The 26,572-nt window shown below is 41.3% G+C and overlaps 1 protein-coding gene across 6 annotated transcripts in view; it reads left to right on the top strand.

Moving 5' to 3' along the window:
• The window catches only part of ARHGEF10 (Rho guanine nucleotide exchange factor 10), a 197,132-nt gene extending 181,504 nt beyond the window's left edge, over nucleotides 1-15,628 (top strand). For all 6 annotated transcript variants that reach the window (XM_090033304.1, XM_090033312.1, XM_090033322.1 and 3 more), the window contains 2 exons: nucleotides 8,894-9,016; nucleotides 11,679-15,628. In XM_090033304.1, coding sequence (XP_089889430.1) covers nucleotides 8,894-9,016; nucleotides 11,679-12,196 — 641 coding nt within the window. In that variant the 3' untranslated portion in view covers nucleotides 12,197-15,628. The remainder of the gene's footprint in view (nucleotides 1-8,893; nucleotides 9,017-11,678) is intronic.
• Nucleotides 15,629-26,572: the final 10,944 nt, after the last annotated feature.

Here is a 26,572-nt window from a genome sequence, read left to right on the forward strand (position 1 = left end):
TTCATTGCTATTCCAAAAGGTGGAACTCCTGTTCTTTCCAGCTCTCTCTTTCTCTGTAAATTTGGTAAGGATAGTATTCATATCACTTGTATTTGTGGACTCATATGTACAACTCACGCTAGGACCAGATCTTGTTGTCAGTGAATGAACCTGCTGCAGTGATATGATTTTACCAGCACTTAGTTTTCAGCACTAAAACTGTTTTGTTTTCTTAAACAAATTCAGTGTTCATTTTAGTATATAAAACATTTTGGTATATAAACCTTTAGATCCCAAAAATAAACATTCTTCCTACCCTATCTTCATACCCTACATGCTGGATATTGCACTAGCTTTAAACTAAAGTTCCTTTGTAAATGGTCATGTTAGTACCTCTCTTTACAGTCTATTCTAGCATACAGTGCTTGCATGCAACTCCCACTAATGAGCAATCAGCTATTTTCTCTTTGCATTCTGTTTAAATAGGTCATTTCATTTAATTCGCCCTAATTGTGCAAAGGAATAAAAACTGGTGTGAACAAAAGAGGTAATGCCAAATTAATCTCTCTTACTATTGATAGAAAGAAAGCCTTGATGACTTTGCTTCTTTATGGTAAAATGAAAAATATTTTTCTGCCCCTGCATAATGAAAAAACAAATCTTGAAAAATATTTTGCTTCAGTTGTCATTTCCCTGATAATATAACAAATTGATGTAACTTCCTAAGAAAGAGATTTGGCTTGTCATACATACTCTAGTTTAACTCTTATCACTGCTTAGCTTCTTTCTCGCTTATGAAAAACATTCTAGTGAACTCAAGGCATTTCCAAGAGTGGAACTGTAGAGGAAACATTATAGAAAAGTCCATTCCAAACATGCAGTGAATTTCAGTTATTCAGCTGCATTTCTTAGGCTTATTTTCAGGATCCTACTATATTACAGTAAAAAACCATAGATGACAGGGGTTTAGGAGGCTTGCATAATAAATATAGTGAGAGGCCATTTAAAATTAAAAACAGCTGAAGAACATATAAGACTGTAATGTAATGGAAGGTAAAGAGAAATATGAAACAGAACCAGAGTGAAAGTACTGCATTTTTAGAAGACTTATTGTCCTGTAATTTGTTGTATTGAAGAATTTTAATGGATTCTCAAATGCTAAATTTGTGCTGTAAAATCAGAGGTTTGATGTACTACAAGGAAGCTGTTTTCAGATTTAAGAAAGCAGCCCAAGATGAGACTTCCCTCTGCATGCAACAAGGAAGCTCACTGAACTTGAGAGGAAGAAATTACTAAATCTAGAAATGTTCTGAAGGTGCCTTTGGGTGCATATACATGTGCCTCTGCCTGCACATTTGGTACTGCAGAATCATTTAGTACTTGCAGTACCAAATAAAAGTGCCAAGTGCAAGTACTGCTCAGTCTTGGTGACACACGGTTATTTTTAGACACTGCGTCACCGCAGTGATGAGCTACAGCAACGTAGTTCACTGCTACTGCGCAGTGTTGTCAGCATCATGGTTTGTGCCTGCCAATGCTACGTTGCCATAGTGTCTTGTGTAGATGCGCCCTTTGAAAAAAGAACGTTCACAGATTAGAACAGAGTACAGTGTCACAGGTTTGTCAAATATCTGGACTCCTTGGGCTACATTGTCAGCAAGACAAAGAAGCCATAATAACAACTTTATATAAATAATAACAAGTTCTGTTAAAGCAACACTAAAATGAATGCTGAACATAACTTTATTGCCACATGCGTACAACTTTAAATGTTTGCCTTAACTGCCTGCCTTTCCTACCACAAAGAATGTGCCTGTTCACTACCTTGGACAAGATAACATTGCAACACAGTGCCGAATACTAAGCACAAAATTAAGTGAACTGATGTTGTGAAGTGATTGTCACCAGAGTTTAATGATATTGTAGTAGACAGACAAAGCAAACTTGAGCCAATAGTAGTGTTGCGTTTTCTATATTGAGCATTTTGATTAATTCTGGCCCTGGAAGTGCCTCATAACTTACATTTAGGAGTGATAGCAGGAAAAAGAAACCTTTCAATGAGTATATATGAAGGAATAATTTCATGTTCTTGAGAGAATTCTCCTGAATCCTCCATGGTTTGGTTGTTTATCCTTTTACACCACTTAAGGACACAGAAAACACAAGAATGACTAGGCTGAGGAAGTCACCACTACAGGAGAGCACTCAGCTGAAGAAGCTGCTTGCTATGTCACTGCCTCCCACCTTATCTAAGCCTTGAAAACTTAAAATGCATTCTAGTTATGCTTGGGTGTATAGGCCATTACATAGTCAACTGACATAGATGAAACCAGCGTCTAAGCTATTGTGATGTACCTGCTCTGGGGAATAATGATGGTTTTCTAAAGCTTTTTTCTCTGCTACACCTAGAAGAAGCTCCCTGCAGCAAAGTCTGTAGTTTTATTGACATATGGCTGGGTTGAGTTACAGAAGTTCTAGCTGGGGGAAGGAGGAACTCCAAGAAGTGTTACTTTCCTGTACATTTTAAAATAACACCTATTTAATTGACAGTCTTCTAGTGAACACAGTAAAGTCACAAACTGGGATTTTCAGCACCTAAAGCACATCTCTTTGTTTAAACTGAGGGTGGAACTCCTTGACTTGCATCAGGAGTAGACTATTGTTCTTTTAAGGAAAGAATCATAGGAAATGAGGGTTGGAAGGGACCTCAGGAGGTTATCTAGTCCAATACCCTGCTCAGAGCAGGACCATCCCTAGCTCTATCATCCCAGCTAAGGCTTTTTCTAGCCTAGTCTTGAAAACCTTTAAGGATGAATATTCCATAGTCTTTCTCGGTAACCTGCTTCAGTTTTTTACTACCCGCCTAGTGAGAGAGTTTTTTTCTCATATCTAACCTAAACCTCCCTTGCTGCAATTTGAGACCATTGCTTAAGACCATTTGTCACCACTGAGAACTGTTTAACTTTATCCTCTTTGGAACCTCCTTACTGGTAGTTGAAGGTTGCTATTAAATCCCATCTTAGTCGTCTTTTCTCCAGATTAAATAAACCCAGTTCCCTCAGTCTGTCTTGGTAAGTCATGTGCCCCAGGCCCTTAACAATTTCTGTTGCCCTTTGCTGCACTCTCTCAAATTGTCACCATCCTTTCTGTAGGGGAATGGGGGGTGAGCGGGGGCTGGACACGGTATTCCAGATGTGGCCTTACCAGAGTTGCATAAAGAATAATCACATCCCTCAGTCTGCTGGCAGTGCTTCTGCTAATGCAGCCCAGTATGCTATTAGCCTTTTTGGAACAAGAACACACTGCTGGCTTTTATTCAACATATTGTCCACTGTAACCCCCAGGCCCTTTCCTGCAGAGCTGCTGTTTAGCCAGTCAGCCCCCAGCATGTACTGGTGCAGGATGGTTCCATCCAAAGTGCAGGGCTTTGAATTGTTTCCTTATTGAAGCTCATGAGATTTTTTGGTCTGATTCTCCAATTTCTCTAGAATACTCTGCATCCTAGCCCTACCTTCCAGCCTATCTACTACTCTCAGCTTGGTGTCATGTTCAGTCTTTCTGAGGTTGCACTCTAGCCCATCTTCCAGATTGTTGATTAAGATATTGAACAAAACCAGCCCCAAGACTGACCCACTGGATGCCACTGGCTGCAAGCTAGACATCAAGCCATCGATTAGTACCCTCTGATCCAGCCAGTTTTCTATCCACCTTATAGTTTGTTCATTCAATCCATACTTCCTTAGCTTGCTTGCAAGAATGTTGTGGGAAACCTTATCAAAAGCCTTGCCGAAGTCAAGGTATACCACATCTGCTGGTCTCCCTGCATCCACAGAACCAGTCATCTCATCATAGAAGTGAATCAGGGAGCTCAGGCATGACTTGCCATTGGTGATGCCATGGTGACTGTTCCTAACCACCACCACCTCCTCCAAATGCTTAGAAATTAATTCCTTGAGGTCCTGCTCCATGATTTGCAGCAACTGGCGGGAGGCTGACCAGTTCCCTGTAGTTTCCTGGATTGTCTTTCTTCCATTTCTTAAAGATGGGCACTATATTTGCCTTTTTCCAGTCATCTGGGACCTCTCCTGATAGCCATTAATTTTTAAAGATAATGGCCAACAGCTCTGCAGTCACATCAGCCATGTCCCTCAGCACCCTCGGGTGCATCACATCTGGCCCCATGGACTGGTGCATGTCCAGCTTTTCTAAATAGTCCCTAACTTGTTCTTTTCCCACTGTCAGCTGCTCACCTCTTCTACAAATTGTGCAGCCAGGTGCAGTAGTCTAGGAGCTGATCTTGCCTGTGAAGACTGAGGTAAAAAAAGGCATTGAGTACTTCATCCTTTTTTCTGCATCATCTATTGCTAGGTTTCCTCCCGATTTAGTAAGGGATCCACACTTTCCCTAGTCCTCCTCTTGTTGCTGATATACTTGTAGAAATCTTTATTGTTACCCTTCATATCCTCTCTAGTTGCAACTGCAATTGCTCTTTGGCCTTCCTGATTTCATCCCTGCATGCCTGAACAATATTCTTATACTCCTCCCTAGTTTTGTCCAAGTCTCCACTTCTTGTAAGCTTCCTTTTTGTGTTTTAGCTCACTGAAGAGTTCCTTTCTAAGCCAAGCTGGTCTTCTGCCATACTTGCCTACTCTTCCTGTGTATTAGGATGGTTCATTCCTGCACCCTCAATAAGGTTTCTTTGAAGTACAACCTTGATTCTTTCCCCCCTCAGACTGGTGTCTCAGGAGATCCCACCCGTCAGTTTCCCAAGCAAGTCAGATTTCACTTTTCTGAAGTCCATAGTCTGTACTCTGCTGCTTTCCTTTCTTCCATTCCTGAGGATCCTGAACTCAATCATTTCATGGTCGCTTCTGCCCAAGTTGCTGTCCGCTATTACATCCCCCACCAATTCTTCTCTGTTTGTGAGAGCAAGTCAAGAAGATGCCTAATTGGCCTCTCCAACACTTGTACTGAGAAGTTGTCCTCAGAGCTCTCCAAAAACTTTCTGGATTGCCTGTGCACTGCTGTACTGCCCTCCCAGCAGATGTCATTAGGAAAAGACACTGGGGACTGCTTGTATTAGTTATTTTATTTCTTGTAAGTGCCCAAGGCTATTTTGGGAAGGGCTGCCCATAAATCTAATAAATAAATAGATATGGACAAAACTGTTGCTAATGTTTTACGTATTTTCCCAGGTAGGAAAAGCTTGTGCCCAGCTACTGCCCCAGATCATGTATGCACAGTGGTTAGTATACATGTGCTCTAATTCACATATTTTAAAATATTAATAATTAAAAATCCTGCTGTACACAGTTCATACCTCCACCAACTAGCTTAGAAGTGTTAAGGTCACATTTAATATTTTATTATTTAATACAGGATGCTGGTATTTAAGCATGTAAATATCCTTAAATGCATTATCTTCACCAGACTTATTATTTTTAATCTTTAACTGAGTTGCCCTTTTAGAGAGGTTCTGCTTACTCTGATATGTCTGATTTCTTTTCTCTTATGTATGATGATAGGTTTTACCTATTGAACAAACAGGCAACTTCTGTTTTTCATCTCCTATTGTTACATTCATGCTTCCTGCAAACTGATGAGAAAGGGAACAACATTTCCTCATTTCCTTTCTGTAAAAAATAAACTCTGCTTTTTTCATTTGAAGTTCCTGCACACACATACACAATACTTCATTACGTCAATTTGTTATAACCAAGTAGTAAGAAGAGGGAGAGCAGTTCAGACTGCCTGATTAAATATGCAGTAGCATAGGGTTTTTAAGACAGTTTAATTTGCTTGTGGAGCCTAATCATTGGATGTAAAGACTTGCCCTTGCACCTTTGTAGACTTCACTTCAGTGGGGCCCTGTGAGGGGGGCATATGCACAAATTCTGTTGCTGAGCCAGGATCAGAAGCTGACATGTGAGGAAGATCAAGATTGATGCTGCAGTCCTGTAGAGTCCTGCAAAACTCACCATGTGTGTAAGCCTGTAAAGAACCTGAGTGTTATTAAGCTGCCCTTGCACCTTTAGCAATTTCATTTCTCCATGGGTACCATTTCATTGGAGAACTTTCCTTTAACTATAATAGTGTTTTACTTACATGCTTATCACTCTCCCTTGATTGATCTTTACTGGGTTATATTTTTTTTCCTTTGCTTAGGGGATAGAACGCATCCAGTTGATCAAGAGCCATTTCTTTCTCATTTTTCCCTTTAGTGTTTAATGGATAAAATTAAAATCACAAAACACTGCATTGTAATAAAAAGATAGAAGTCAAAATGTTCACAATAGAAAGCAGCACATGAATATTTTTAATAAGTGACTGTTATCATTATGAGTTATCATCAGTTATTTCTGCAGTATGAAGACAGATGCAGATGTTTCCTGCTTTCCCAAGGATTCAAAGCTAGAAGTTTTTCTTTTGACCTCACATTCAATGGTTCGTGCCTAGTGTTGTGTTCTGTATTTAAGACTCCAGGTTGTTCTATACTCACTTGCTGTTTTCACATATGGAAACAATAATATTACTTCACAGGTGCAAATCAGTAGTTGGCAGTCCTTTCGGGGCTGCTGTGTGAGAACAAGCACTGATATTTTTCTTTCAGTGTAAAGCACCTAGCGAATGTATTGCAAGGATTACAAAGATGAAGCTGGGCAATATTCCCAATAGACTGCTTAAGAAGAGTAAAATTGGCCACCAGTTTGTTCTGTTGGTACTAACATTGATTTGTATGCATTGCCTATAAGCTAAGCCACAAACTGCAGATCTTGATTCCAGAAGTATAACTGGCCAGTACTGTGCCCTGGGCAGAACTGTTCCTTCCCACACCCTACACCTTCCCCACAGCAGTTCTGGCTGAGGCTTCAGCAAAAGAAGAGGGCACAGCACTAGTGGCAGTGCAGGAGTAGCAACTGGAAGTTTGCTGCTGCTCAGGAAGATGTCACCTTTTTGTCACTGATGTGTGTCAAGTGGCCAGAAAAACATGGGTTTTTGACACCAGAGAAGCTTTCAGTAGCTTTAGGATTTGGATAATTTTTGATTCACTATAAAAATAATTGAAAAAAAATAGTTGTATCTAGATCTGGATTTGTTTCTATTTTCATGTAAGGGCTAAATCGAAACAGTTTGTGCTCATTCTAACTGAGCTTCTAAAAGCTGTGGAATTGTTAAAATCAACACAAGTGTACAGACACTTCTGCAAAATATCTGAGCATCAAAGTAATGGCAATATTAGCTGACTGAGATGGATCAGGTGACATCATATGTAATTGGCATTGTAGTCCTTCGTTATAATAACCTTTTGTTTAATAAATATGATTTGATTTGCCTTCATTTTGACTAACAGATCAAGGCTGTAGCCTGTGGCATTATTCTGGGGTCTGATGTTTTTTTTCCTATGATAAATATCTGCTGCACTCTGTTTTCATCCAGCTGTGATCACCTCAGTGTCATCCACTCTCTGGCTGCAGTGGTAGCATTTTCAGTCTCCTTTAATATTGTCCCTCTGATGAGCTGTGAAGAAGCATTCTTGCATGTGCCACTTTGGAAATCAAGTACATTATATTTAATCTAAAACAACCCCAAAGCTTTGCAAGATGCATAATTATTTCCTTGTCAGCAGGGGAACGTCAGTGTTATGATTATTAAAAACAGTAAGAGTTTTTACTATCAGCCAGATGGAGAGAAACTAACATCTAGATTGTCTTGGAATTTTCATTATGCTTAATTTATATTTCTAAGTAGGTTTGATATACATGCTGCTAATTCACCCAACTGTTAGATGTAGCCACAATCTTCTCCAGCCCTAAGCAACCTCAATAAAAGTCATCTGCAGACGTCCTTGCCTTATTAATGCTCACGTGTTATTTCAGAGTGTTACTGAGTATTTTAATCAGTAATCATAAATCTTATTTTGAGATTACTAGATACAAACTTTGTTCATACTGTTTCTGTCTCGGCCAGTTCCTAATTCACGGCACAGTTTCACTCCTCATCATAGAAGAAATTAGTTTCCATTTAGGAGAATTTAAGTTTTTGAAATGGCCAGTTAGACTGTATTAAGCAGTTATTTTTAGTTTTTTATCATGAGCTAAACCCTCTTTGTTTTCAAAGAATAAAAACTATAACCTCCCAAAGCATTAAGTTGTTTCAGAAATGGAAAAGGAAAGGGAAAGCAGTTGTGTCAATTAAATATGAATAGTGTTGAGCCTTGAATTCAGTGTAATGTTGTAATTATATACCACCATTGTATATAGTAAAATGCATTGTAGCATTGCTACTAAGAATATGTAAAAGTAACCTATTTTTAAAAGCTGCTTTTTGTACTGGAATTTGGTGGTTTTTAGCACAATAAAATTGAATTATTACAGCATTTCAGAAGTTTTGGTGCAGTTACACAGCATGTAGGTGAAGCTGATACATAAGAATACTTAAGCATCTACTTAGATGCTTTGCTGACTCAGAACCTATGGGTGTTTATACACATGGTTTAGTAGGTGGGAGAGGGGGTGCTTTAATTAGAGTGGATCCAAGAGCCACTCTAATTAAAGCACCCAGAGCATCACATGTATCAGTGTCCCTGTCCTAAAAATGGTGGCGGGGCACCTTAAACTAAAGCTCGTCAAACAAGCTTTAGTTAAACTGCCCCCACCACCATTTTTCAGCACGGGGACGCTGACATGTGATGCTGTAGTCAGCTGGCGAGTGAAAATTACCACACTCCAACAGACTTGATTAATTGAGTCTGCTCCAATGCGGTTTAATTACAGTGGATCAGGGCAACCTTGATGCATGTGTATAGATGCCCTATAATTATATTATGTGTAACTTATCATATTAACTATAGATTACTGTCATTAAGGCAGAGGTTATGACTATGCAGTAATGTAGCATTTTTTGAATTACACAGGACAGCAGCGTGTTTCTGTGACCAGTCTACTAGTATGCCATGGTTTATTGTTGGTTGGAACAAATCTGGGAATTATAGTAGCGTTACCAGTGCCTCGTCTGCAAGGAATTCCAAAAGTGACTGGTAAGATAACTCATTGTATTTGAGTGTGATAATTTTAAGCTAAGGTTTTGCTCTTCAGTATGCTATTTGATGTATATTGAGTAAATATATGTTGTTTTATATATTGTATAGATATAAGGCTTTATCATAAAACTATATTAATTTTAATTAGATTTACAATACATCTCCAATATCTATTTTTACTTTATTGAACCAGCACATCTAACAACAACTGAAAGAGCAAGATAGTAGTTCTTCAATTCACAATTTATGGAGAACCTGTAGTTCAAGGTTGTAACAGCACTTGCACTACAAGAGAAGTGTTGCTGCCCTGTACACTTATTTTTACAACTCATGTTGGAATGCTAATTGTTACGGGAAATGGTAGTGGAGTCAGAGGGTTGTTTGTTTCCAGATTCGGGAAGTGTGGGCTTGCATATTTGGAGATTCAGTGATTTTTTTTCCCCTGATTCAGTAAATCGTTTTTTGTGACCTATTTCATCAAAATTGAGACCTTGAAATGTAAAATTTGGATGTATTCTTTATTTCAACAGCAATTATTATTTTGGTACATTTTGAAGAATTCAGATTCATTATTTTGGTATTTCTGAAGCACAAGCATCATCATTTTGCAAATACTTCTACTGCAATAAGCAAGGCTAAATAAGAGTGCTAGATATGGCCTCTGCACAGCTACATTTGAATTTCACAACTCCAGCAGAGCTGCTGAGTTATGGAGGGAAGGAGACAAGCTTTATAATCTAAGCAGTCTGCAACTTTTTTGTTTTAACCAAATAATTTTGTCTTTGCCAAAATGAAAACAAAACCTACTATATTCAGCAAAGGGACAAACTATCCAGTAGTAACTTCATAGAAAGGAACATCCATAGATGCTTCTCAAGCAAATCCTGGGACGTCATTCTCCCCTTGTACTCGGCCTTGGTGAGGCCGCAGCTGGAGTACTGCGTCCAGTTTTGGGCTCCACAATTCAAAAAGGATGTGGAGAAGCTTGAGAGAGTCCAGAGGAGAGCCATGCGCATGATCAGAGGTCAGGAAAACAGATCTTACGATGACAGGCTGAGAGCCATGGGACTCTTTAGCCTGGAAAAGCACAGGCTCAGGGGTGATCTGATGGCCACCTATAAGTTTATCAGGGGTGACCACCAGGATCTGGGGGAACATCTGTTCACCAGAGCGCCCCAAGGGATGATGAGGTCGAACAGTCACAAACTCCTGCAAGACCGTTTCAGGCGGGACATAAGGAAGAATTTCTTTACTGTCCGAGCCCCCAAGGTCTGGAACAGTCTGCCAGCGGAGGTGGTTCAAGCACCTACATTGAACACCTTCAAGAGAAAATTGGATGCTTATCTTGCTGGGATCCTATGACCCCAGCTGACCTCCTGCTCTTTGGGCAGGGGGCTGGACTCGATGATCTCCCAAGGTCCCTTCCAGCCCTGATGTCTATGAAATAAAAGGTTTATAAAAATGGGGGAACCTATGACATGTAATGTTTAGGAGAATCCTTAAAAATAGATCTAATACATGGAAATGCATAGCTAATGTAATAAACAAAATCCTTAATTCTGCCTTAGGCACCTCTCATTTTCCACTTCTGTTATGTTTTCATCATTATAACTTATTACCTTTCATTTTTAGTTAAGATTGTTTTCCTAAGGGCATGAAAAAGTTCAGTTTTAGCTATATCAAATCTAGGGAAGATGTACTTTTATAATATGCAAGTTGAGTAAAGGGGATTTGAATAGCAGAGCATTGATTATTATTTTTTTAATTGACTGACTTCTGACACTTCCTCTAATAGCAATTATGGCATTGTCGTATTTTGCATAAAATTTCTAGAATCTTCCATCCTTCCGGGTTTTTTTGTGGTAAATTCCATGTTTTTATCAATATTCTGTCTCTTAATTACAGCTTAGTTGGCAAAATGCAACATCATTGCTCTTATTTTGGTTGCTGAAAAATACACACATCATCAAGTTATTAACTCTTGATTAAATCCTAAGCAGTTTGCTGTTGACACAATATTATGGTTAATACCATGAAATCTTTCTTTTTCCCATTCAGTATCCCACAGTTTGATTTTTTATTTTATTTTATTTTATTTTTTTTTAAACATTAAATTAGGAATTCATTCACAATTTTCCTATAAATGCGAGGCCATTGGTGAGGGCAAATCTGACTCTCTGCTCCATGGGTGAGGCGAGCTCTGTTCCAGTGGAATAGATTTGGTTATGCTACGCAAGAAGGTTGGAGTAGGATTAATTGAAAAACAAATATTCCATTGTGAATTGTTGGGAAAAGCTTGCGATGTTGAGGCTGTGACAGTGCCAACTACAACAAGTCAGCTGAGGATTCTTTTACTCATGCTGTTGAGAAAACAGAGAAAACAACGTAAGAGATTATGAACCAAATGTCAGCTTGAATGAAGCATGTCTAAATTGTATCTGATTTGTATTACAGTTCAAAAGCATCTTGGGTGTACATTTTCTTTTTTGTAATTTCTGTAGTGTTTCAGTTCTGTACCTATATGAACAAAATGGTAATGAACATGCTTCTTTGGACAAAGTTATATTAGTCTAATGCACTAATTATTGTGTAAAGCATTGGCCCACTGTGAGTAAGAGTAATATTACATAACATTTTTCTTCTCTTTTTTTGGTCTCAGGAAGGGGAATGGTATCCTATCATGCACATAATGGTCCAGTCAAATTCCTTATTATGGCTACAGCTCTAAACAAGAAAAACAGAAGCAAATCCAGAAGCAGTCTGCCTCGAAGCACAGAAACTAATGATGATGATCAAAAGAATGCTCTGCATAATGAGAGACTGGGTTCTGCCTTAAGTAATATTCAGGACACTGGAGTTTGGCTGGGAGGTTCAGTGGGATCTGTTACACAAACGAGTGACTTATCTTCATCTTCTGGGTCCCTAGATCCATTACCTCATGGATCAAATTCCCTGGAACATAGAACTGAAGACAGTACCATATATGAGCTTTTAAAGGATCAAAACATCTCTCTTAAAAATAAAAGACAGAGATCCAAGAAAATGAAAGCAAGCTCAGTATTAGTTATTTCTGGAGGTCAAGGACACAGAAGAGTAAACAAGAAGTCCAAGCAGCAGAGACAGGATGAACTCGTATCTTCTGTGATGGTTTGGCAGATTCCATTACTAAATATCTGAGTGACTGAAACAATGATCAATTGTGATTTTTTTTTTTTTTTTTTTTTTTTTTAACAAAGTCATTTGACTTCATTCCTAAACTCTCTGGTTGTTAAAGATATTTTCTGATGTAAAGAGATTTCTGCTGTAATCTTCTTACAGGGAATGTCAGGCTAAGGGCCCAGCTCTGCTGCCTTTACTCAGATGAACAATCCGTTGAAGTAAGTTGGACTGATCACATAAGTAACAGCTGCAAAGTAGAACCATCAACCATTCAAAACATGCTGCAGTATTATGATATTGGAAACATTTAGTTGATGATGTGTCTGAAGCTTAAACTGTTACGGATATAGCACTCTTTTAAATGGTTTTAGCATCTCCATTTTATTTATATTCCCTTTATATTTGCATACTTATGATCACTAGCACTTGGGTGAAGGGCAAGGAATACATACTATTTTACATGCTATTTTTTGCTTCACTATAAGTCACTATTTTTTTATTCAAAGTGACATATAGCATGCACTCTACATTTTAACAAATTAGGAAATATTTTAAACAAATATTCAAATTAAGCTAATGAGTTAATTGGGAAATTGCTATGTAATTTATAGTATGATCCCATAAGGCATGTTTGGTTTTGGCCAGTAACTTAGCAGGAAGATATACCCTGTGTCTCAAAACAAATTAAAAGTACACTAATAATTACTAATGCTCAGTAAAGTATTATTCAAAAATGTGTGTTATCAGCATGGATAGGTATGATATCTATGTTGTATACCTGTAGGATTTTGCACATGATGATTAGGAATAATAGAAAATGCAACAGAAATTCAGATTGTAGATACAGAATAGTTGTGCATTCTAATCAACTGCTTGGTATACTTGTTTGTAGTATGTTCGTTCCATTGCTGGCAATGGATTGTGCTTCCAGTATCAAAACTATATAGAAAATATGTGTAATTTTTTAAATGCATACACTTGCATTTTGTAATAGTAGTAAAGTAACTAAAATGAAGAGACTAAAATGCAGTGAATTTTATAGTGAGTTCGTATCGAGCATAAAACCATATTAATATATCAATACCTATGGGAAGTACACATCACCAGTGTGGGTATGCATTGGAAATCAATTGATGTGCACTTCACACATGACTACAGGCAAATGTCTGTAGATCGATGTGTGTTCTAGTGTACCTTTGCATGCAGGAAGGACGTGGCCTTCTTTTAGAAGTATTTGCCCCTTCTAAGCCTGACAGAATTTCAGGTGAAGAGCGTTTTCCAAGTTCACAGTATAAAAGTAAAGCTGGACTCAAAGCAGAGTGTAACAGACTCTGTGCTATGTTCATTCTCTCCTGGTGGTTGCTGGGTACTCTTTTAGTGTTGAGTGGCCAGATTGCAAGTAGGAACTTGGTCATATAGCCTTATCTAACAAGTAACTTATAGTCTTCGTTGTATGCAGGTTCATTCAGTAAGCGTGCATTCATTGAGGGTCTATAGGTCAAATTACTTTATGGTATGGATTTGCCACCTCTGTGGTAAAAATGAGATAAAGCCTACAGTGCAGAGGACTACCTCCAAGTACATAGTCTTCAGTATGGATGCTTACCCAAATGAGAGGCAAGCTATGGGACATCCTCTTTGCATGTCAGTGTAGTGTGAGACAGAGAGGCCAGGTAAATGTAGCACTATCAGCATTTGGGTTTCTTAAGACCTCTACAACCTATGACCATCAGTGTGGTATAAGAGCATAAAATATGACTGGCACATTTCCAACATGGAATGAATGTCAGATGTTTACATTGCTCAGAATCAAGCAAGTAACTTGAGGAGTCCATTGCCTGAATGATGGACATAGACTTTGGCACTATTCTTATTCCCCAAGTTGAGGTGGGGAGAGAAGGGGACTCCATATACTTTGAACTATGTCCATCATTTTTAATACAAACTGCTTAATCTCACTAAGATTTCTTAGACTCTGATCTAAAACAGTCAGTGTCACCCATGATTACAGTATCTTTTCCAAAACATTTGATTCCAATTTTAAACAGTGCAAGAAAGAAAAGCTTGAATCCTTTTGCTTAACAGTAGATAAAACACCTCCAAAATAATCAATATTTTTTTTTTTTGGAAATATTGATGCCCTAAAATTTAATTCTACAGCTGATTCACTGGGACTTGTTCTCTAAATATTCACAGCATTTGCTTGAAAAATAAAATCCAGAAAGTCCTTAAAAACACAAACCACTTGGTACCAAATTGAAAATTTAAAAACATATCCTTCACTCAACTTCTGTTTCAGTGCCATTATCACCTAGGACCCAAATCTTGCCATCTGTTTTTTTGTGACCGGGGACCTTGTGTCAGCACAGAGTCCCACTGACTTCGGTGGGATTCTGCATGGCTTGAGGGTCAGTTCTAGTAATGGGGCCTGTGTTCTCTCTCATGCCCGTCCCTGTGATGTATGCTTATTTTGTTTTGTCCCTGGCTTATTTTATCAACGTACTACATTGTTATTAAGTATTGTTTACTTCAAAGTAAAAGAATTTTGACATGCTTTCCTGTGTAAATCATGCATGGTTTGATTTCCCTTTGCTTCTCTGCAAACTGAAGGCCCCGGGCCTGATTCTTCACTCCTCTCTTGTGTAGGAGGCTGCCTGTGAGGTTTCAAGGGTTGCACCCATTTACACAATTCTCTTTCTGGTGATTGTGGGCTGAGCCCATAAACCCTCTGCACTCTGAACTGGAATTCCAGTTCATAGAGCGTTCACAAGATCTAGTGATGGCCCAGGTACAACAATGTATTTTAAAGTTTTAGGAGACAGCCACCATATATTCTAGCTATAATACAGTTGTCACGCATTCATAACTGGTATAAAAAAAAAACACACAGCACAGTCCTGCTTCTATGAAAATCGATGAGTTTTGCCATTGAGTTCCATAGCAGCAGGGCTGGGCCTATGATTTTATATTTCTTATAAGATTTTTGCAAATAAGCACTATATAAATATCATTAGGCTATGAGGTAAAAAGAAGCTTTACAGCTTATTATAAAACTATATGTCATTATGAATTCAAGCTCTAGCCAGTAACTAAGCACAACATGCGATGTTTGTTTTGTAATTACTGCTAATTGGTATTACATTGCTTTGAAATCAGATGCAAACCAAAGGTACTTTTACAGCTGACAAGTAAATTTTATACCTGTATTTGACCATGTTGCTAAGTAAATTGTAATTTGTTTTTAATGTCACTTTAACGTTTAGTAATCGTGGAACAATATTAGGAGGAAAGCGGAAATAATGTAACCACTATAGTACACAACAGAATATGTTTTCTAACAAATAATAGTGTTTATGTTATAACATGAGCCATAAACATTATGTATTTATGTCCAAAGTAAACTCAGCAAAATGTTTAATAAAAAACTGTGAATAAAAAATCTCATATATATTTCTTGGTTAAGTATTTTATCAGTGAAAAACCTACTGGCTACAACATATGGTGCACAGAAATATATAGCAAGAACAGACAACTTTTCAAGTAGACCAACTAGACACACACAAAGGAAATATAGGACTTGTGATTAAGATGCCGAAGAGAGATATTTTTTAAAATTTATTCCAGCTTTAGGGTTCTAGTTGCTAGCAAATACAATATCCTTAGGTGCCAGATATTGAAGATGACACCAGCTTTTACACCTTGGCACTATGATTCAGAGGCAAAATCTCTACCATACTGTCCTCCTGGAATAAAATGCCAAAGTTTGGACAGCATCGAGGGCAAAATGTAACTGCAAAATCCATTAATGATGAAAATGAGTGGTAAGGGGATTTATATTAATATAGGAAATAAGTTTTCAGATTCTGGCTGATAATTCCATCATAGTTAATCAGCCCTGAAGATACGATTACGGTACAAGTTTCAGACATGAAGCTTGCATCCAGAATGCATAATTTTAAAGTACATGAAATTTCAGCCTCTTTTGTCTGTATCTGCTCTACTGTGAATAAGAACTACTGAAGATTCTTTCACAGAATGATTTTTTATTAATTCATTACTGTTTGTTATAATCTATCTTTTGTCTTTGTTGTGTTGATAATTATTGAGTTTTCTTTCCTTGCCAAAGCTTGTCTGTGTCCCTGCCATATATATATCTTTCCATGTATTCCTGTCATTATGAGAGTACCATTTAACATGCAAAATAGAATCAGCCCAGGTCTTAATTAGATCCAGGCAAAGCCTTACAGTAGAAGATTTTGCAAGGAAAGAATTGGGGCACAAAAGAAATGTGTTGCCCACAGTCCCTCCGCTCAAGATCTGGCAGAGTAAGGACCTGAAGAAAGATCTCCTGAATCCCCTTCCAGCATTTAAACCACAAAACCACTGTTACTTTCTCATTCAATTTGGCTTTCTTGTCATCTAATAGCCAATAACTAATAAGTGTACTTGGATATAAGCAAAGTGCACATGAGTCTGAACTAATGAAAGTGAGAAAAGGATTTAATTTGTATAGCAGCAGGTGAGTATCTGGAGTTGACCCACTCTGTATACAGTGTTTTACATGTTCAGTGCACTGTAGGAGCCTTACATAGTAATATTCCTCTTAGGAGGTAGATCAATACTATTCCTATTCTACAGATAAGGAAACTCAGATGGTGAGAGCTTAAATTACTTTTCTGGGTCAGTGAGAGACCACAGGGCAGAACCACATACTTAGTTCTATAGGCCACTCTGTGGATCCTGTCAGTTCTGTAACTGAATCTTGACTTGACTGTGGACAAATAGCACCCTTCAGGGATGCCTATGGCTAGGCTGCTTCCCTGACACCCTTGAGAATGCTGCTGAGAAGGATGCCACACCAAACTCCTTTAAGAGCAACATCAGGAGTGACCCCTGAGGTTTCAGTGCCTCATCTTGGTTTGGCCTGTGCGGAGAGAGATTGGGTAGACAAGACTATGATTCTTGGCAGCAACCTTATGAATGCTAAGGAAGTAATAGAGACTACAGATCCTCAGCAGCACCACCTGGTGTTAGAGTGGCACCAGTTTCAAGCTTTATGCTAATTGTCTGCAGGACAGGCAGGGTTTAGTATAATTTCATTAGAGGAACTACAGTTGTTTCACCAGAGGAGCTAAGGATGGACTGACAAGGTGGCTGCAGTGATTCATAGATTGTAGGGTCAGAAGGGACCACAATGGATCATCGTGTCCAGCCCCCTGCCCCCAGCAGAAATGGGGACTGAGATCAGACAACTCCAGCCAGGTGAATATCAAGCCTCCTCTTGAAGACGTCCAGGTTAGGTGATAGCACCACCTCTCTTGGAAGCCCATTCCAGACTTTGGCCACCCTTACTGTAAAAAATTTCTTGCTAATTGTCTAACCTAAATCTACTCTACTAGTTTGCATCCATTATTCCTAGTTACTCCCTGGGGCGCTCTGGTAAATAGCGCATCCCCCATTCCCTGTTGTCCTCCCTTGATAAACATATAGGCAGCTACAAGGTCTCCCCTCAGACATGTATTGTGAAGGCTGAAGAGATCCAGATCTCTCAGCTTCCCCCATAGGGTCTTTCACAGAGGCCACTAATCATGCAAGTGGCCCTGCTATGAACCCTCTCCAGATTTTCTATGTCCCTCTTGAAGTGAGGCACCCAAAACTGGACACAGTACTCCAACTGCACCTGACCAATGCTGCATAGAGAGGGAGCATCACCTCTGTTGATCTGTTGGTCATGCATCTGCTAATACATGACAAGGTGCGATTGACTTTGTTGATGGCCTCGTTACACTGCTGGGTTATGTTTATCTTGGAGTCAACTATGACTCCAAGATCTCTCTCAGCCTCAGCTGCTGCGAAGGCCATCCCCCAACCTATAGGTGTGCTGGGGATTCCTCCTTTGTAGGTGGAGTACCTACATTTCTCTTTGTTGAATTGCATCCTATTCTGTTCTGCCCATTGATCCAACCTGTCCAGGTCGGCCTGTATCTGCTTCTTGCCCTCTGGTGTGTTAACTTTGCCCCATAACTTGGTATCATCTGCAAACTTGGAGAGGGTGCTCTCCACACCCTTGGCCAAATCACTGATGAAGATATTAAATAACACCGGTCCAAGGACTGAACCCTGCAGGACCCCACTGCCCACCTCCTTCCAGGCCAAGAACGAAGTGTCCACCTCCACTCGCTGGGTGCAGTCCCTAAGCCAGTTGGCCACTCACCTGACTGTGTAGGCGTCCACTCCACAGCCTGCTAGCTTCCCTATAAGAATAGGATGCGAAACTGTGTCAAAGGCCTTCCTAAAATCCAGGTAGATGACATCAGCCTCAGCTCCTGTGTCAAGGCAGTGTGTGACCAGGTCATAAAAGGCTATAAGGTTTGCATGGACAAAGGGGGTTGGAAAAATATCAGTTGCTGCCATACTGGCACAACCACACCAGCAACACAGCAGCAGCCAGAAGTTGTCACTGCTGTGGGTGCCAGGGTGCCTTATTACACCTCTGATTTATAGACGTTATATTTTAGGCTCCTCTCAACTAATGATATTCATTACCTCCCTACTTCAGAAGGAGGTACAATTTACATGGAGCTGAGAGGCTCCATATAAATTGAACACTTGAAACAAGTATCTGCCTCTACCCCTGCCCGCTTCACCCTGATCCAGTGAAACTTTTGGCTGTAGGGACAGAAGCCTCCAGTTCTGTCATAGCATAGCAGCATGCTTAGCCTTGGAGCTTCCTACACTCATGCTTCCTGCTCCTGGAAGCTAACCCCATCTGAAAGACATTACATAGTCTGGGACAAGGAACTTCTAGCTGTTAAGGCTGCCTTTGAAGAAGGATGCCAACACCTGGTGGGAGCCAGGTTCCCTACTGAGAGTCTCACAGATCCTAAGAACCTAGAATGACCTTTATTCTGTTCAAAACATGAATCCACATCAAATTCACTGAGTGCTGTTTTTCACTTGGTTTCTCTTGGTAATCACATATTGCCTGGGTAACCAGAACAAAAAGGCAGATGCTCTTTCCTGATGAAGAAAACACTGTATCTTGTGCCCCAAAGCCTTTTCACCTATCCTACCCCATGAATTTTGTCCTGGGCACAGTGGACCCTGAACTAATGGCTCTAATCCAGGATGTCTCTGGGCAGGATCAACATGCCATCCAGAATCTCTCCCTCTGTCACTTCCAAAACCAGGATGCAATCTTGTATCATGGACACTGGATACATGTCCTGAAAGGGTGACCAAGAGTTTGAGGTTCTGCAGCGATGTCACTTTTTTTGGTGGGGTGGGGGAGGAGTTTAGGACTTTGACTTTGCAATCTACCAGCAGAGAGACTGTCAGACAGAGGGGCACAGTTTGTCTCTGGTTCTGGAAGGAATTGTTCTAGCTAGTAAAGGTATCACATCTGACCTCTGCATATCATGCTCAGACAAAAAGGCAGACAGAATGGGTTAGCCAGAGCCTTGAACAGTACTTATACTGCTTCACAAATGACCATCAAGACAGCTGGATAACCCTCCTTCCTGCACTGGAATTTGCCTATAACAGCTCTCCTCATGTCACCACAAAATGGAGTCTCTTCTTTGCCAGCTTGGTCTCTGTGCTAGTGAGCATCCAGAGCTACACCTCTATCTTCGGTTCCACCAGGCATCAACTTGGTTACATATGTACATCAAATACAAGAACTGAAGGAAGATCTACAAGCTAGTAAGGAGCAGGCTGACTAGGGTCACCAAGCCACCCTTATGTTTCCTGTTGCATACAATCTCTGATCTGCCCAACTATCTACCAAGCTGGACCACTAGTTCCTCTGTCTTTTCCAGATTATCAAATAAATCAACACTGTGACTTCTAAGCTCGGACTCCTAAACAATACCATGAAGGTTCATTTCACATTTTATGTATCTTTTTAAAAACCACAGGTAGCAAACTCCTTGCAGGAGAGGAGCATACTGTCCTCACCAACCATCACAGTGTAGGGGCATGAAGAGTATGCACAAGTCCTGAAGTCCAAATGAAGGAGGGGGAACTATTTTATTTATTGCCCTGCAGACAGGTCGTGAAAACCTGAAGAAAATATTCATGCCCCTGACCTAGTCCTAGTCCCTGGCACATATGAAAATCCTGGTCCAAGGTCCTCTGGAAGGTGCCCATAAGGAAAGGGGGTATTGTTAGAAGTTACAAGCATCTATGGCTGTTTGGGAACCTGGGCTTCTAATGCTATAGTTCAAAATGCTAGCATCAAGTCCCTTCATCACCTAGGCTTAGCAGTTTTCAATATCTTTGTGTTAATCCTGCCCCTCTTGAATGTATAGCAAGCCTTTCATCCAAGACTGCCTGCTATTTAATATGAGAGAACTAAGTTGAGATTTTCAGTATTTTGTAGTTTTTCCCTCTTTCTCAAGCTTATTAAACATAGTATTTTCCTCAAAGGCTCTTAGCAACCAGAGAATTACCTCTGCACCCTGAACTGCTTCCTGATATCATTTGGAGGGAGCTAGAATGCTTCAGTACCCAACAGGAGGAGAAAATTAAAATTTTTGAGTGATGACGCTAAAGCTTCACACTGAAATGTCTCTGTATCCTTTAGGCAGACAAGGTTCTTCAGGTAAATCTGATCTCTTTTGTCAGACCAACTCATATAGTTAAAAATTCTTTTTAACAAACTTTTGGGTATAAATACCCTTCATCAGGCTAAGGAAGCATCTGGAGTTGGTGTGTGCTCTTCCTGGATGGAATGAATAGTAAAGAAGCCAGAGGCTGGTCTGCATGCAAGAAAGCCAGTCAGCGAAGATGTAAATTGATGAGTCAGTGGGTGAGAGACAAATGTGTGTGTTTGGGAGGAGAGGGGTGGGGGCGGGAAGAGGAATGAATGTAGCTGGTAGACAGAGAGGTACTTCACAAATCTCAAAAAATGCTTTCACTCAACAAGGACGCTCCTCCAACATGTTTTTAAGGGCGCGCTATGCAAAGCAGTCGGTACTACCCCATGTGCTGCCGCTGCCTTTATACCTCTGCTATTAACACCCTTATGGGCAGATCACAAAAATCTTACTCTTGATAAGTATCATTTTACATTTAATTTTCCCATTGAAGGCAATGTGAGTACAGTATCTCCATCTGGCCTTCAGTGGCTGTCTGTCAATCTATTTATGAAGTACAAGTTAGTTAATTTATTAGAAAAATACTTTCTTACAAGAAACTTACTGGTATTTCTCAACTATTGCAGTTTTCTCAGTGAAGGGAATTGAGCCATGGATGTTTATAAGAGAAAGGAATAGAAAAACCATCTAGGGATAGGTATGACTGGGGCAAATTTTGTGAATAGATATACTGCAATGAGGAAAAAATGGGGCAAGGATTTAATTATTCTTATTTTCTATTTTAAATTCATATTTCTTATTTGAAAAAGGTGGGATGGTAAGTTTGTTTTACCTAACTTAATCATCTATAGCAGAGTGGCAAACAAACTTACAGCAGGGTTCCTGGGGGTGGGGCCTGCTGCTGAATACTGGTGTGTAGAGCCCCACTGGGGATGTATTTCAGTGGTGGTTGGATAAGTGATGGGTCCATTAATGCCCATGGGCATTTGTACATGCCACGAGAGTTTACTTTGGTTTAATTCTCCCTAAATTGAAGTGGTGGGTCTTTAAAAACACTGCTTCAGTTTAGGGTGAAGTAAAACCCCAGGGCATGTTCACAAGGGTTGGGCCTGACCCTTACCTGCCTCTCCGGTGGTGGGAAAGGGAGGGCGCGCTGCCGGTGGGCCAAGCGGGAGAGGGCTGGTGCTTCCCTCTGTGGCAGCGGCCCACAAGCACCGGGCTGAGCAGTCTCAGAGAGCACCGCAGCTGTGGAGGGAAGCACCGGGCCCCCAGGCAGCTCAGGCAGGTAGGCAGGCTCCCGGGAGGAAAAAAAAGATCAGGATGGACACTTTTTTTTCTTCAGTGGAGCCTGCCTCCATAAGTTGCCGCTGGGTCCCACAGCCCCTGAGATGCCCGGGGCCTGGTGCTTCCCTTCGCAGCAAACTAAACCATCTTGGAGATGTTTTATTTTGCTGTGTCCCGAAGTCATTTAACGCACATTACGCTGCCGACATGTGCAAACAGGTCTTCATTAAAGCACATTACGCTGCCAACACATGCAAACAGCTGTACCATTAAAGCGATGCAAAAATGGAATTAAGCCACTTCAAAGGCCAATTTTGTGGCGTGTACAAATGACCCATGACTCCCTGATGCCACTCACCTTGCTGGCCTGTCTGACACCTCTGAACTATAGAAGTAATGCACTCTACTCTTCTTTACCTAGCAATTTGCACCTCAAATAGTTTTAACCTTATTCATTAAAACTTATTCTACCTTGTTTCTGTTTTGGAGTAATAGGGTTTGTAATTATATATACCTGTGCCTGGTATTCCATCCCCATATAATGTTTTTTTTTTTTCTTAAGTGAATAGTACTGACTATATCTGTGGGTCTCTAATGGCTCTAATTCACAAAAATGTGAAAACCCACACTGGAGAGAATCTTCCTCTCAGTACACTCTTCCTTAGCTGCTATAGCTATATTTATTTTAAGACACTAACTTGTAGCACACACATGCACCTAGCCCTTCTCTTTTCATTTTTCTAATTTAGGTCAGACACAAGATTGAATGAAAATCAGTAAACCCGGAAGGCCAATGGCAGATCAGGTAAGTATAAAATGTACACTTACAGAAGTAAAGCTATGTGACATAACTATGTGATATGTCTAGAGCAAGTAGATGTTTTTCATAAAGATTAAACAAGATGTGACTTCAGGTCGGCATCTTTGGCTGTGCAGCAGAAATATAAAAAGCTTATTCTTTGTGTCTCTTACACTTGAAACCAGCAACAGTGGGAGAAACAAACCAACCCTCAGATATGTGTTAGAGTACCTAGAAGATCCTCAGACAAGGATGTAGTGGCCTAAAATTGGAAGGAGAGGAAAAAAATGAAGAGCAAGGATTTTTTTTAGTTGATTTTACATTTTCACCTTGGGCCCAGGACCAGACCTCAGGACACTGCAGAGGCTGGTTCAATTGCATTATGCCACCGTTATCCCACTGTTATAGACATACTAGCTAATTGCCCATCAAGAATGACGGAGTTCAGGGGGCGTTTACATGGCTCCACCTTGCCCCCCACTCAGCCTTCAGGGCCGACCCAGTAAAGACTCCTCTGCCACAACTGCCTCCTCCTCCAGCCTCCGGCACAGGGGATCCCTGCCTGCCTCCGCCTTGCAGTAGGGCTTCCCCCACCTCGCTTCCCCATCCCATCCCATTCTCCTCCCTCCCCCCTGGCGGCTGTTGTCAGGGCCCCATTCCCACTCCCCTCCCTCCCTGCCCACTGCCTCCACCTCCCTGCCAGCTGTTCTGAGGAGCAGCGAGGATGGGCGGGGGGGGATGCCATCACCAAGACCCTGCCCTTCGCCCTCAGGCAGGGAAGCATGGGGAAGCCTTGCTGCTCAGGTGGCTGAGGCATGTTCACCACCACCAGAAACTTCCCTGGCAGCGGCTCAAACTTGGGCCTGTACAACCTGGGCCCGCACAGCCAGGCGCCACCCGCCCTCTCAGTGGCACACGCGCAGTTGGCCCAGACCATTACAGACAGACAGATAGACTAAGCCCTTTATTATATTAGAATATTTTGTATGAGTATATACCTATAACATGTCCAAGGCTTCACACATGACCGACTGGTGCCTCCCAAGACTAGGGGCACCATTTGTAGGTGGCAGTGAGCAACAAGCAGGGACCACTCACAGATGCCAGTGGCAGTGCTGGCAGTAGTGGTGAGTGGGGACTGCCCGCAGACACCGGCAGCAGTGTCAGCAGCAGGATGGCAAGTGGGGACTGCCTGCAGATGCTGGTGCTGGTGTGCGGGGACTGCCTAGAGATTCCAGCAGCGGTATCAGCAGGGAGCGGGTGGGTCGCAAGCGGTGATCGTTTGCAGAAGTTGGTGGCAGCTTCAGCGGTGACCAATCTCAGGGGGAGCACATGCCACCCCCCCACCCACCCCACAGTGCTTATGGCTTCATATATAATATAAGTCTTGAGCAGAGCCAGAAGGTGTGGGTGTGTAAAATACAAAATGCAAGCTAGTTTTATACCTATGTAGAGAATCCTAGGCGTCTATTACTTAGATGTGCAATGGGTTTGTCTACATTATGATTATTACTATGACTGCACCTCACATAAATCCAAAATCACTCTATTCTAGCTGGCTCACTTGCCACTAGCAGTGTAGCTGTGTCAACACGGAACTCACTGCTGACTGGAACCCCCCCCCAAGAAGATAAATACTTGGACAGATAGACTGTACTCAGCTCTAAATAACCATGGCTGTACTGCTTGCCACTCCCAAGCTAACTGGTTTAAAGTGAGCAACGGTTTGTCAGCACATGTTGCAGTAACAGCACTGACTGCAAAATGGATGTGCCTCAGAATACCATTTAGTAACAGTCTGTATAATTTCTCTTTCCCCTTTGTGATGCAAGGGAAACCACAGGCGCAGTGTCTCACTATGAAGCACAAGTCAGAGGTTTTTACTTCTCAAACCAAGAACCAGACTAAACAGATAGATCAGCTGGTATCTAGTTTATCTATCAGCATAGCTAGACAAGACGTATGTAACTTCTTCCACTTCCATTTCTAATTGGGACTATTTTTATACACTAAGGAATTATCTTATAAGCCTGTTGCATACTGTCATTTCTTTTTCAGGTCTAGTCATGCTAAGCACTGCCACTGAAATCACTGGAAGTCAGCTCCTAAATGCGTTTGAGGAACTGGGTGCTGTGTTCCTGTGTGAGATGTGTGGGTGATCAGGCCACCAATCAGATACACTGCAAAAATGGATCCAAAATTATATTCCTCCCTGTCATATGACTACTGTGCACAGCTACCGAGTTTTGCTCTCTCTGAAGTGTTTTGCTATTTAATGATTAAATTTGCATCTGACTCTAAACATCAGAGGTCAGGAAAACAGACCTTATGACAACAGGCTGAGAGCTATGAGGCTTTTTAGCCTAGAAAAGTGCAGGCTCAGAAGTGATCTGATGGCCACCTATAAGTTTATCAGGGGTGACCACCAGGATCTGGGGGAACGTTTGTTCACCAGAGCGCCCCAAGGGATGACGAGGTCGAACGGTCACAAACTCCTGCAAGACTGTTTCAGGCTGGACATAAGGAAGAATTTCTTTGCTGTCCAAGCCTCCAAGGTCTGGAACAGTCTGCCAGCGGAGGTGGTTCAAGCACCTACATTGAAGATCTTCAAGAGTAAATTGGATGCTTATCTTGCTGGGATCCTATGACCCCAGCTGACTTCCTGCCCTTTGGGCAGGGGGCTGGACTCAATGATCTTCCAAGGTCCCTTCCAGCCCTGATGTCTATGAAATCTATGAAAATCAGCTTTTGGATAAATCAGCCTGTAGCTAGCACCATTAGGGATGGGATATAGACCTGTAAAAAAAAAACTTGGCAAGTAGAGCTATGGTGTGTGGCTGGCTACTAGGAGGTGTCTACAAGTGTTGGGTTCAGCAGGTGCTGGCTGGGTGGAGATGGAGAGAACTGCAGGGATGGAAGTTGGGTGGAGTTTCTGTGAGAGATTAGAGTTAGTCCTTAGCTCTGCTCTTCTGTTCTCATCATGTGCCACCTCCTGTCCTGGCACCTTTTGCAGCCAGTCCTCCTGGCTACTCATATCTATCATGGAGCAGACACCACAGAAGCTTTTGGTAGCTTAGCAGCAATTATAGTTTATTTCTAGAGCTCTGCTGGACATTTGGGGTACAGGCAGAAGTGCAGCTCCCAGCTGTAACAGAACAATTTTTGCAAGGGCTTCTGAGTTACAAACTTACCCCAGACCAAACAGAAGTTCACTCTTGGTTCCAGGGGAGAGGGGAATCTGTGGGCTGGCAGCTTGCAGACCAGTTCCCATAGCAATGGCCAGGGGTCTCTGCCAGTGGTCTCTGTTTCCAAAATGGGAGGGGGGAAAGGCAGTGAAGGGAGCTCATTCTTGGGGCTTCCCAGCCATTGTTGAAGGGTGGGGTGGGATGAATTGGAGCCCTCCCAGCTCGAAGGAGGGAGGAGGGGGGGCTCCAATACACCTTCCCCACCCTCCAGGGGGAGGGGCTGAAAAATGCCCACACTGAATTACCTATGTTCCCTTTCCCCCTTCCCATTCTGAAAACAATACCAGGCTGGGAGCTCCCCAGACGCCAGTTACAAAAGATGCTACATTTTGAAACATCTTTATCTGATCCCTCATGCAATGATGGATCAGATTTTCACCTAATCAGCCATTTTTTAAATTGCCTGCAGCCATGCACTTGTGTTTGGTCACAGCTATAAAGTGTTTTTTGTGGCCAGACTGGGCAA

Source organism: Crocodylus siamensis, chromosome 1 (genome assembly GCF_052110815.1).
Source record: "Crocodylus siamensis isolate JL-2025a chromosome 1, ASM5211081v1, whole genome shotgun sequence".
Classification (NCBI taxonomy): domain Eukaryota; kingdom Metazoa; phylum Chordata; order Crocodylia; family Crocodylidae; genus Crocodylus; species Crocodylus siamensis.